Source organism: Tamandua tetradactyla, chromosome 26, assembly GCF_023851605.1.
Source record: "Tamandua tetradactyla isolate mTamTet1 chromosome 26, mTamTet1.pri, whole genome shotgun sequence".
NCBI lineage: Eukaryota > Metazoa > Chordata > Mammalia > Pilosa > Myrmecophagidae > Tamandua > Tamandua tetradactyla.
The window spans coordinates 12,382,886-12,396,759 of NC_135352.1; the positions used below are offsets into that span (position 1 = coordinate 12,382,886).

General features: G+C 37.2%; 1 protein-coding gene across 7 annotated transcripts in view; it reads left to right on the top strand.

Moving 5' to 3' along the window:
* PURG (purine rich element binding protein G) overlaps positions 1-945 on the top strand; it is a 33,224-nt gene extending 32,279 nt beyond the window's left edge. For all 7 annotated transcript variants that reach the window (XM_077144694.1, XM_077144695.1, XM_077144696.1 and 4 more), the window contains one exon: positions 44-945. Coding sequence is in view for 1 of the 7 variants with exons in the window: in XM_077144699.1 (XP_077000814.1) it covers positions 44-61 (18 nt within the window). In the remaining 6 variants the exon portion in view is untranslated. The remainder of the gene's footprint in view (positions 1-43) is intronic.
* The last annotated feature ends 12,929 nt before the right edge of the window (positions 946-13,874 follow it).

The window sequence follows — 13,874 nt, forward strand, 5'->3', positions numbered from 1 at the left end:
AATTTTCATATTTTCTAAATTTAAATTAATATTTTTTCTTTAGCTCACAAATTACCCTTAATCCAGAGAGAATATCAGCCCTTTTCACTGCGGTGAAATCAAGGATAAGGACCAGCCTATGACACTACAAAAACAGTTGAGGAATAAGGAATAAATCACTTATGTTACACTTCAGAATAAAGGCATTCTGTGAAAGAAATGAACCGAAGTTCATCATGAATCCAAGGCTTCTGTACTTGGCATTCCTCCATGGAATGGAAGACAAGTATCAACACATTGGCATCATTTTCAAACTTATCTTATGTGGAATGCCTTCCACCACACTGGAGTATTTCTTGACTCTATCAGTTTCGTGTGTGTGTGTGTGTATGTTTTAATTCATCAAACCTTTCAGTTTTCAAACTGCCATTTGTCAGCATTAAAGTAGGAAGACAGAGAGATTTGAAAATACTTTCTTAAGAGATCATGTAACTATATAACTCTGAATTTAAAATTTGAGCGGTGGGGGAATAATTTCAACCCATTGCCTCTTACAAGAAACATTTTTTTAAATCTGTAACTGCTTTAGTGTTAACAGGGTACAAGGTGTTTTCTGTCCTGTATTGTACTTAAAAGGTTTTCATCATTGGTGATTGTATTGTACTGTAAGAAAACAAATAATAAACTGCCTTGTATCGTTTATAATAGATCATACCACATACTCCTTCAGTTTTCATGTTCCAAGTTTTTCAATGATGCATGTTAACAGTTAGGTCCTAAAATTCTGTGGTGCTAATTCTTCCATACCCAATGGTGCTTTTGTGGATGCTAACTGCATACATGCTGAACAAAGCTTGAAGTTTAAAACTTTCCTTCCATCCTCTGTTTATATGAAGTAAAATAAAAATAACTTGAATTTGTCTCAAAGTATCACTGACAATCTAATAAACTGGTTTATATGTGTGATTAGTTTGTATTCTTATTTTTCAGAAAGCAGCTCGTTCCTACTGAGCCAAAGGTTGATCTTACCATGTGTTTGTTCACTTATTTCATTTGTGCCCTAAATTCTTTAGGAAGGAATTCAAATCCAATTGGCCTAAAAATAATTTATTTAGATAGGATCTATAAAAACAAACCTGTCAGACCTGGAAATAAGTTGAAAAGATCACAAATGTGCCATTAGGGTGCCTTTCTCCTATTTTAGTACTCATTAATAAGTTTTATCATGTGGTCAAGCCATGAAGTAACATATGCACAGAAGTTTACAGTTTCACGCCATGAGTGTGAGCATATCAAGGCATCATCGAAGCGATTCTTTCTTCCCAAAGATCAGCTGCCAGCAATCCTTGGCTCCTCTGTCACATGGCAAGGGCCATGGCAGTGTCTGAAACTCTTTCAGGTTTCATTGCTTTCAGCTTCTTTCTTCCGTAACTTTTTCTGCATGTGTATGTGTGTGTGTGTGTGTTCATTCCATTTATAAAGGACTCCAGGAATAGGATTAAAACTCAACATGAATGAGGTGGGTCACACCTTAACTGAAGTCACCTCATCAAAAGATCCAGCTTACAATGAGTTCACACCCACAGGAATAGATTAAATTTAAGAATCTGTTTTTCTGGGAGCCATACAGCTTCAAACCACCACAGCCTCTCTACTAAGAATTACAGCATTAGGACAAGTGAAGCTCATAACATCTTCATGAGGGCAGAGGTCTGTTTCTCCCAAACCAGAGATAAATTCAATATTAAAGCAGTAAGCAAATTTGCATTCCAAACTTGGTATTTTTCCTAACCCATGGATAACCTCAAATTTGAAGAAAAAAAGAAAGAAAGAAAGAAAATATAATCCAGACTGACATTTACTAACGCTCCCAGAGCCACAAATGATCTTAGATGATTTAACAATCTTATCTTCAAAGCCTGACTACTAAATTGACATTTCCAAATCACTGTGGTCCTTGATTGTATGACGACTCCAAGCACAACAATTTTCCCTCAGATAATTATTAAATACTGTCTAAATTCTAACATCAAAAAAATGAAGCTAAGAGAAATGAGTTAATGAGAACAGTAAGCTTGCATCTCTGTGACTATCTTGAATACATGCAAAATTTACCAAATCACAGGCTCCCACCAAAGATGTACCCACTATTTGTTTTTTTGTTTGTTTGTTTGTTTGTTTGTTTTTTCATTGGCAGGCTCTGAGAATCGAATCTGGGTCTCCGGCATGGCAGATGAGAACTCTGCCACTGCACCACCATTGACTGCCCCCCACTATTTGTTTTTGTTTGTTTTTGTTTTTAACCACTATTTATTTTTGTAACTATTTTATGACATTCCATTTTATGAAGACTGGTGAATAATAAATAAGCTACAAAATAATTCCAGATTTTCTTTAATGAAAAAGAGGGATAAATTAAGCCTATGAATGTTTTAGAAAATCATCATTCCTATGCTAATAGCACACTTAGATAGAAAGTAAAATTAATTCTAATTTTATGGAAGGATAAGAGAATAAATTAGGTGGTTTTTGAAAAGAAAAAGCTACTTTTTAAATCTATATGAAAAATCTCTTATTTTCACCCCCACACTCATCCAGATTCATGTACTATTTTTTACCACAATATTTGTCCCACCTGAAAAATGATTGTCAAAAAAAAATTTGTATCCACTTCTTTTGTATGAAATTATTTCAAAAACCCATCACAGCCCTAATTAAAGTTAGTTCACTTTGTTGGTTTGGTTCATTTATGAAAACAATGTAGTTTCTCCCTCCTTAAGTGAAACTATTTGTTTTTTTTTTTAAAAAAAGTTACACAGTTATAGCTGACTTTATACTTTTATCAGCATTATTTTGGCAAGTTTTGTCCTTTCTATCCCCAAAACAGTAATTTCCGTTGGAGATCTTATGCTCAGGATGTCCTGTAAATCTTTGAATGAAAGCAGTTTCAAAAAAGATTCAGGTGTTCAACATTGAGAAGCATTTTTTTTTTATGCTGTAGGGCAGGGTTGCATTTTGAGAAGCATCTTTTGAAATAAACTCCAGGTACACCAGAAGCCTAACCTCACTCATTTTAGGGAACTCATTCTTATCTTGAATTGCTTTTAGTTTGAAAATGGTTAACAATAATCTTGACTATTTTTCAAAAGAAAGAAAAAGTCAATCTATATAAATTTCAAATTTGTCTTCATACATTCTTCTAAAAATGTTGAAATGAGTGCATATTGAAGGCACACTTGAACTAAAATTACTTTTCATACTCCCTCTATCCTTGGGGGGCTGAGAAGATTCCTAGAAAATAACTAAAAAATAGTACAGTTCACATAAAAACAAGTGATAGTCCATTAAGTCTGAATAAGTCATTAATTGTAGTGAGCTCAGGACTACAAATATTCCCCCAAATGAGCCTTTTTTTTTTTTTTTTTTTTTTTTTTAAAGGAAAGACAGAGAGAAGGAAGGAAGGAAGAAAGGGAAACATTTTTAAACATTTTCTTATTTTATTGTATTCTGTTTCTCCGTTTTTGTTACATGGGCTGGGGCCGGGAATCGAACCGAGGTCCTCCGGCATAGCAGGCAAGCACTTTGCCCGCTGAGCCACCGCGGCCTGCCCACCAAATGAGCCTTTTATACTCTTTGTGCAAAGCATAATGTTTGCTATCATATAAGACAAGAAATACTGGCTCATGAAGATTAAAAGAGTTCTTAATGAAAGGGTTGGCCCTCAATTTTTGTATATTTAGAAACTCTGTCTTGTTAGTTCATTCTGGGTGAATTTGCAAGAGATTCCTTTTATATAGGCCACAAAGAAAACATCTTGAGCATCAGATAACCAATGGAGAAACTAGTTAACTTACAATAAAAAATAAAGCATTACTCTTTGATAGTAGAATTGAAAGGCTATGCATAAGAAGTGACCTTTGACATTTTGCCTCACCACTTTTTAAACAGTTTTTATAAGAATGTATTTTTATAATATTGAAAATGGCTTTTTAAAGGAAGGAAATAGTTGCTAGATTAGAATACTAACATCACTGATCAGCCCATTCTCTTTCCCTTAAGAAAATCTATTTATAAAACGTAGTCCACATCAGAATGTGGCTTGGCAAGTAGAAAATTAGATAAAGGGAAATGAATAATACTAATGAATGGCATCATGTTATGATGGGCTCCATGACGCAGATTAAACCTGCGAGAAAGCAGGAACAAGCACATCAGCTCATCAGAGCACAGTCATACAGAGCTCATAAAGAGCAAGTCAAGGATAGAGGCCAAAAATTTTTATCCTTTGAATCATTTCCTAGATTTTCTAGATTCCATGTGACTCACCATATGTCAGTATAAAAATATTATTGCATATGCAATATAATTGCATATTATCTTTCACTTGTATCACTTTAGGCTCCTTGATGAAACAATAATGCCATTTTATAATTATCATTTAGCAATAAGTATTATCATGAATCATATAATAGTATAAAATCCTTATGGCATATATCATTACATCATTTTATTACAAAATCATTATCATCATTAATGATAATCATATTAATCATTAGCCATTATCATTAGTCATTGATTATCATTATGAATATCATTTATCATTACCAGAAGTTTCAAATAAAATGCTTTTCTGACCATAAGACTTCTTGAAAGATTTTGGAGACATCTCAATTCAGCAACAGCAATAAAGAAAAAGACTGTCATCCCTTGCTATCATCACAGACCTTGCCAGTTGATCATGGCACTCACTAAAATTGGATCTGGAATCCTTCTCAACTCAGCACTCATGGCAGCACCACCAGCTGACTAGACCTTGCTTACAAGATTGGAATATTTGCCATTCTGCCTTAGACACTCACCAGCACATACAAACCATCTGTGTTAGCCTGGGTCCTCTAAGAAGCTGATGCCAAGATGGAATTAGATGTGCAAGACATTTATTAGAGAAAATGCCAGGGAGGGAAAATGAAGAAGGAGCAGATGGAGGAGAACTGAGATTGTGATACAGGTCTGCTCCCTGTAAAGGAGAATAGGAAGCAAGAGAGGAGGGTGGGGTGATGGAAGGGAAAGAGGAGAAAGGGAGGAAGGATGGAAAGAGGGAGGGAGAGAGGGAAGAAGGAAAGGATAGAGTTCTTAGACTGCATTGCAGTTCTAAGAAAGATTCAGTCAGGTCTATAGGGAGTCCTAGAGCCAAAGTCACCCTTCAGTGGGTTCTGTGTCTCACTAGAACAGCCTACTTGGATGCTGGGAACACTCAGTCTTTGACTGGGAGCAGCATAGGGAAGCATAGCGCCAGTGCAAATATGGTGACAGATTTCAGAACTCAGCAGCTGGGTTTCTGAGACAAGAGACCTGAGAGATGCATAGTCGTAGCCATCACAGTCTACCATTTGCACCATACAAGACCTACTTCTCCATTAAGTTGGAGTAGCCACTTCTCTGTGTACCCCACAGGATTTTCTTTCTAAGGGAAACATGAGAAGGAAACTTAGTAGGATGAACCATAGCCCCTGTTGCTACATGTGATCTCAGGCCACAAAGGGAACTCATCCTCTCTCTCCTCCACCATCCACTCTAAATTACTCATCCCCCTTGGCCCTCACCATGGCAGATCTTAGTGGCTTCCTTGGTGATATGACTCAAGACTTTGTTCTTAAGGATTCTGAGCCATGATATTCGCATCCTTCTCAGGCTGCAGTTGTTGCACACGTCCTTTCATAGTTATGATAGGATAAGGAAGCACATGAGGCTGCCCAAATAGGTCACCCAGGATCCACTTATTCCTCTCTCCCTGTCTCCATTGTCTAACGGTTTAAAGCAAAACACCTTGACCTGCTAATCAGGATCAGTTACTCCTGCCAATATGGGGAGTCTTCTCACCTGCTGTTTCCTAGGCATAAAGAGTGCAAAGGACCCTGGCAGAAGCAGTAGCTTGCAGTTCAATGGGATCCTTGTGGTGTCCCTTGGCAAAAATATGTGCCATTTGGGGACCAGGATCTCCACCCCTGCAAAGCCCAGAGTTGGAGACAGGAAGCATAAAATCCCCCAGTGGGTCATTGGTAGAGATTATGAGTATAGCTACTCCTGCTCCCATCCCTTGGTTCTCTTACTCTTGAATCCTTCCTTTTGAAGACACAGCATAATATTGAGGCCTCTGATTTAATGCATGTACTGCATCTTTAAGGATACCCTCAAGCTGGCACTGTGCATTTGTGCTTTAAGAAGGCTGTTTCAGCATCCTCTGAGGCTAGCTCCTTCTGGATACACTCATGTGCTCTGGTCCTGCTCAGGCTTGATTTTTTTTAATGCAATTCTATTGAGATATATGCACAAACCAAAAAGTTATCCAAAGTGTATAATCAGTGGTTCACAGTATCATCATATAGTTGGGCATTCATCACCAAAATCAATTTTTGAACATTTTCATTACTGTAAAAAATCAAAATAAGAATAAAAATAAAAATAAAAAAGAACATCCAAAACATCCCATATCCCATATCCCCCCTATTATTTATTTATTTTTGGCCCTTATTTTTTCACTCATGTGTCCATACACTGGTTAAAGGGAGTGTTAGCCACAGGATTTTCACAATCACTTGGCCACACCATAAGAGCTATATAGTTATACACAATCATCTTCAAGAGTCAAGGCTAGTGGATTATAGTTCAGTGGTTTCAGGAAATTCCCTCTACTTACTCTAATACACCAAAAACTGAAAAGGGATATCTATATAATGCATAAGAATAACCTCCAAGACACCATGAACTAAAAAGGGATATCTATATAATGCATAAGAACCTCTCAGCTCTGTTTGAAATCTCTCAGCCACTGAAACTTGAGTCTCATTTTTCTCTTCCCCCTTTTGGTCAAGAAGGCTTTCTCAATCCCATGATGCTGGGTCCTGGCTCATCACAGGAGTTCTGTCCCACATTTCCAGGGAGATTTACACCCCTGGGAGTCATGTCCCATGTAAGGGGGAGGGAAATGAGTTCACCTGCCAAGTTAGTTTAGAGAGAGAGGCCACATCAGAGCAACAAAAAAGAGTTTCTCCGAGGGTGATGTGTTACACATAATTTTATGTAAGCTAAGTTATCCTTTGCAGGAACAAGTTTCACAGAGACAAATCCCAAGTTCGAGGGCTCAGCCCATTGAACTGGTTGTCCTCACTGCTTGTAAGAATATAAAAAATTCTCCTAGTGGGGAAGTTGAATATTTCCTCCTTTCTCCCCAGTCCCTCAAGGGGACTTCACAAATACTTCTTTATTCACTGTCCAAATTACTCTGGGATATATCAGGGCATCCCACTAACCTAAACAAACCAACAAGGTTTCACACCCTATTCAAGATTCCATGTACTCATGGTGTTCAACTTAACTGACCATACAAGTTAAATCAGGTAATGTGCTACCCAAAATAAAAATTTTGCACCAAATAAATATCCCTCCCTTTGGTCTCACACAGAAGTTGAAGCTCTAAAATATGGACGATATCATCTTTTACCCTGTATTCTAATCTACATTAGCCCCATCCAGATCGGCTTCCTTCATATCTCTAGTTGAAGTCTAATCGTTTTTCAACTTTTTAAACAGTTCCCGTATGGGGTAGTGCTGACTTTCATAGCTTCAGAGCTCTAACTCTGACTCTCAGGTGTCACTTAAATACCCAAAGTTTCTGGGAAGAACCAGGTTATATAAAAACAGATTAGTATCTAAGAATTTAGAAATAATGGTTACAACTCCTGAATACATGTGACTGCTTTAAGAACTTACAATCAGAACCCTTTGCAATAGGCTTCAACTTGATAACCCATGCTCTCGACTTCAGTTCACTGACTTTTTATACTATAGTTAGTCCATATGAGTAAGGCATGATAGTATTTTTCTTTTAGTTTCTGACATTTCATTCAACATACAGCCCTTAAGGTTCATTCACTTACTTGCATGTCTCACTACTTCATTTCTTCTTGCAGCTGCTCAGTTGTCCATTGAATTTACATACCATACTTCCCCCTTCAAGCCTCAGTCATTGTACCCTTAGGCTACCACCATCCAGGTGGTGACATCAGGTGTCAACTTGGCTAGGTGAAGGTGCCTAGTTCTATTGCTGTGGACACGAGCCAATGGCATGTGAACCTCATCTGTTGCTGTTTACATCTGCAGTCAGCTAGGAGGCATGCCGGCTGCAATGAATAATGTTTGATTTAATTGGCTGAATGCTTAAATGAGAGAGCTCAACGTAGCACAGCCCAAGCAGCTCAGCATACCTCATCTTAGTACTTTCAGCTTAGCCCAGGCCTTTGGAGATGTAGAAAGAAATCACCCCAGGGAAAGTTGTTGGAACCCAGAGGCCTGAAAAGAAGGCCAACAGAGATTGCCCTGTGCCTTCCCACATAAGAAAGAACCTCAATTGAAAGTTAGCTGCCTTTCCTCTGAAGAACTATACATCAACTAAATAAATCCCCTTTTATTGAAAGCCAATCCATCTCTGGTGTGTTGCATTCCAGCAGCTAGCAAACTAGAACACAAGGTCTAACTGAAGCTTGCATAAGAGCAACCTCCAGAGTAGCCTCTCAACTCTAGTTGAACTCTCTCTGCCACTGACTTCTTTTCGCCTTTTTTTGGTCAGAATGGAATTGTTGATCCCATGGTGCCAGGTCTGGATTCATCCCTGTGAGTCATCTCCCATGTCGCGAGGGAGGCTTTCACCTCTGGATGTCATGTCCCACCTACAGGGGACGGCAATGATTTCACTTGCGGAGTTGGGTTTAGAGAGACTGAGGCCACATCTGAGCAACAAAAGGGGTCCTCCAGAAGTAACACTTAGGCATGCCTATAGGTAGTCTAAGCTTCTGCACTACCTACATAAGCTTCACAAGATTAAGCCTCATGATCGAAGGCATGGTCTACTGATTTGGGTGTCCCTGAAGTTTGACACAGTATCAGGGGATTCCCTGATGGTAAAGTTTAACAGTTCCATATTCTTTCTCCCATCCCTCAGGGGACTTTGCCAGTACTTTTTGATTATCTGCTTAATATACTCTAGGATATATTTAGGCATTACAATAATCTACACAGGATTAAAGGACCTCTTTCTTATTCTGTGTTCCCAGTGTTTCAGTTGTTCAAATGAGCTATACAGATAGGTTGAATTAGATTATGCACTACCGAAAATTTCAGTTCCAGATCAAATAAGCCTTTCTTCCATTGGTCGCAAAGTGTATGTGTGGTTCTAAAATACAGACACTGTCTTCCTTACCCCTATGTTCTGAATTACTTTAACCCCAACCTGTTCGGCTTTATTCTTATCTCTAAGTCTCAGATTATATAATAAAACAGCCTCTCAAAATCCAGTAGTAACAATCACCACTCCAGATTTAATGTGTCTGCTCTAAAAGCTTACAATTTTGGCCCCTCTTTTCTTATTAGCATTTTCTAAAGGTGACCATACCATTCTTGTTCTTTTGCTCTGGCTTATTTTACCTCACCAAATGTTCCACATGTTCATTCACATCATTGCATGCCTGACGATTTTGTTCGTTTTTATAGGAGCACGACCTTCATTCATAAGTATATGCCATGATTCACCAATCTACTTCTCCATATGTGCATATGAGAAGCCACCTTTATGCTGATCATAAAAGTGGAATCATACAGTCCTTTTGTGTCTGGCTACCTTCACTCAGCATTATGTCCTCCAGGCTCATCCATCTTGTTACGTGCTTCAAGATGTCATTTTGTTTTACTGTTGTATAATATTCCATCATATATAAATACCAGATTTTGTTGATCCACTCATCTGTCGATGGGCATTTGGGTTTTTTTCCATCTTTTGGCAATTGTGAATAATGCTGCTATGAATATCGGTGTGCAAATGTCTATTTGTGTCATTCCTCTCAGCTCTTCTGGGTATATACCAAGTAGTGCTATTACTGAGTCATAGGGCAACTCGATATTTAGTTTCCTAAGGAACCGCCACACAGTCTTCCATAGTGGCTGCACCATTATACATTCTCAACAGTACTCCACAAGTGTCCCAGTTTCTCCACATCCTCTCCAACATTTATAGTTTCCTGTTTGTTTATTAGCAGCCATCCTTATAGGTGTGAGGTGATATATCATTGTAGTCTTGATCTGCATTTCCCTTATAGCCAATGAAAATGAGCATCACTTCATGTACTTTTGAGCCACCTGTATTTGCTCTTCAGAAAAAGTCTATTCATATATTTGGCCCATTTTATAGTTGGGTTGTTTGTTCTTTTGTTGTTGAGTTGTATGATTTCTTTGTATATACAGAAAATCAAACCTTTGTCCAATATGTGATTTCCAAATATTTTCTCCCATTGAGTTGGCTGCCTCTTCTCCTTTTTGACAAAGTCTTGTGAAGTGCAAAAGTATTTGATTTTGAGGAGTTCCCATTTATCTATTTTTTCTTTTGTTGCTTGTGCTTTGGGTGTAGAGTTTAGGGAGCTACCTCCTATTACCAGGTCTTGAAGATGTTTCCCTACATTTTCTTCTAGCAGCTTTATGATGCTAGTTCTTATGTTTAGGTGTTTGAGCCACTTTGAGTTCATCTTTGTGTAGAGTGTAAGATAGGGGTCTTCTTTTATTCTTTTGGCTATTGATATCTATCTATTCCATGCCCAATTATTGAAAAGACTATTTTGTCCCAGTACAGAGGATATGGGGGCCTTGTCAAAAATCAGTTGACCATAGATTTGGTGGTCTATTTCTGCATTCTTGATTTGATTACAGTGGTCAATGCTTCTGTCTTTGTGCAAGTACCATGTTGTTTTGATCATGGTGGCTTTTTTTTATAGTAGCTTTTAAAGTCAGGGATTGTTAATCCTCCCACTTTGTTCTTCTTTTTTAGATGCTTTTAGCTATTTGGGGTCTCTTTCCCTTCCGGATGAATCTGGTATTTAACATTTCCAAATCTCCAAAGTAGGTTGTTGGGAGTAATTTTGATTGGTACTATGCTGAATCTCTAGATCAATTTGGGGAGAACTGGCATGTGAACTATATTTATTCTTCCTATCCATGAGTAGGGAATGTCTTTCCACCTATTTAGATCTCCTTTGATTTCTTTTAGCAATGTTATGTAGTTTTCTATGTACAAGTACTTTAAGTCCCTAGTTAAGTTTATTTCTAAGTACTTGATTCGTTTTGTTGCTATTTTGAGTGGAATTTTTTCCATAACTGACTCCTCAGCTAGCTCATTGCTCATGTATAGAAATGTTACTTATTTTTCCACATTAATTTTATTTTTATATGTTTTTCAGCTATATTCTTTTTATTTATTAAACATAACAGCATACAAACACAAACATTCTTACCACATGATCATTCCATTCTTGATATATAATCAATAACTCACAATATCATCACATAGTTGTATATTCATTATCATGATAATTTCTTCGAACACTTTCATCAATTCAGAGAAAGGAAACAGAAAAATTTCATACATACCATACCCCTCACACCTTGCTTTCATTGATCACTAGCATTTCAAGCTACTAAATTTATTTTAACATTTGTTCCCCCTATTATTTATTTATTTTTAATCCATATGTTTTACTCGTCTCTTGATAAGATAGATAAAAGGAGCATCAGACACAAAGTTCTCACAATCACACAGTCACATTGTGAAAGCTATATCATTATATAATCATCTTCAAGAAACATGGCTACTGGAACACAGCTCTACATTTTCAGGCAGTTTCCTCCAGCCTCTCCATTACACCTTAACTAAAAAGGTGATACCTATATAATGTGTAGGAATAACCTCCAGGATAACCTCTCAACTCCGTTTGGAATCTCTTAGCCATTGACAATTTATTTTGCCTCATTTTGGTCTTCCCACTTTTGGTTGAGAACATTTTCTCAATCCCTTGATGCTGAGTTCCAGCTCATTCTAGGATTTCTGTTCCATGTTGCCAGAATGGTCCACATCCCTGGGAGTCACATCTCACATAGAGAAGGGGAGGGCAAGTTTGCTTGTCATATTGGCTGAGAGAGAGAGGCCATATCTGAGCAACAAAAGAGGTTCTCTGGGGGTGACTCTTAGGCCCAATTTTAAGTAGGCTTAGCCTATCCTTTGTGGGGTTAAGTTTCCTATGAACAAACCCCAAGAGTGGGTGCTCAGCCTATTGTTTTGGCTGTCCCCACTGCTTGTGAGAATATCAAGAGTTCTCCACGTGGGAAAGTTGAATTTACCCCCTTTCTCATCATTCCCCCAAGGGGACTTTGCAAATACTTTTTTATTCATTGCTCAAATCGCTCTGGGATTTATCAGGGCATCACTCTGGACAAATCTACAACACATTAATTTTATATCCTGCAACTTTGCTAATTGGATCAAGTAACTTTGCTGTAGATTTCTCAGGATCAGGCATAGTATCATATCATCCAACAAATAAGGAGAGTTTTACTTCTTCTTTTCCAATTTGGATGCCTTTTATTTCTTTATCCTGCCTGATTGCTCTAGCTAGAACTTCTAGCACAATGTTCAATAATATGATAATAGTGGGCATCCTTGTCTTGTTCCTGATCTTAGGGAGAAAGTTTTCAGTCTTTCTCCATTGAATATAATGCTGGCTATTGGTTTTTCATATATTCCCTTTATCATATTGAAGTACTTACCTTTGATTCGTATCTTTTGAAGTATTTTTACTGGAAAAGGATGCTGAATTTTGTAGAATGCCTTTTCAGCATCAATTGACATGATCATGTGATTTTTCCCTTTCCATTTGTTAATGTGCTGTATTATATTAATTGATTTTATGTTGAACCATCCTTGCATTCCTGGTATAAACCCCACTTGGCCATGGTGTATAATTCTTTTAATGTGTTGTTGGATTTGATTTGCTATTATTGAGAATTTTTGCATCTATGTTCATTAGGAAGATTGAATTGTAGTTTTCATTTCTTAAAGTATCTTTACCCAGTTTTAGTATTAAAATATTAGCTTCATAAAATTAGTTAGGTAGAGTTTCTATTTTCTCAGTTTTTTGGGAAAGTGTGAGCAGGATTGGTACTAGTTCTTTTTGGAATGTTTGATAAAATTCCCCAGTGAGGCCATCAGGCCCTGGGCTTTTCTTTGTAGGAAGATTTTTGATGGCTGATTGAATTTCCTTATTTGTGATTGATTTGTTGAGATATTCTATTTCTTCCTGAGTCAGTATAGCTTGTTTGTGTGTCTTCAGAAATTTGTTCATTTCATCTAAGTTGTCTAGTTTGTTGGCAAATAGTTGTTCATAGTATCCTCTTATGATTTTTTTATTTCTTCAGGGTCTGTGGTAACACACCCCTTCTCATTTCTGATTTTGTTTACTTGCATCCTCTCTCTTTTTTCCTTTGCCAGTTTTGCTAGTGAAACGTCAGTTTTATTAATTTTCTCAAAGAACCGATTTTTGGTTTTATTGATTATTCTATTGTTCTTTTATTCTCCCATTCATTTATCTCTGCTAAATCTTTGTTATTTCTCTTCTTCTATTTTCTTTGGGGTTAGTTTGCTATTCTTTCTCAAGTTCCTCCAGGGGTGCTGTTAAGTCCTCGATTTTTGCTGTTTCTTGTTTTTTAATATAGTCATTTAGGGCAATAAATTTCCCTCTCAGCATAGCCTTTGCCACATTCCATAAGTTCTGATAAGTTGTATTTTCATTTTCATTCATTTCCAGATAGCTACTGATTTCTCTAGCTATTTCTTCTTTGACCCACTGGTTTTTTAAGAGTGTGTTATTTAATCTCCATATATTTGTGAATGTTCTCATTTATTGGTGGTTATTGCAAATCAGCTTCATCTCATTGTGATCAGAAAAAATGCTTTGAATAATTTCAATGTTTTTAAATTTATAAAGATGGATTTTGTGCCCCAGTATATGACCTATCCTGGA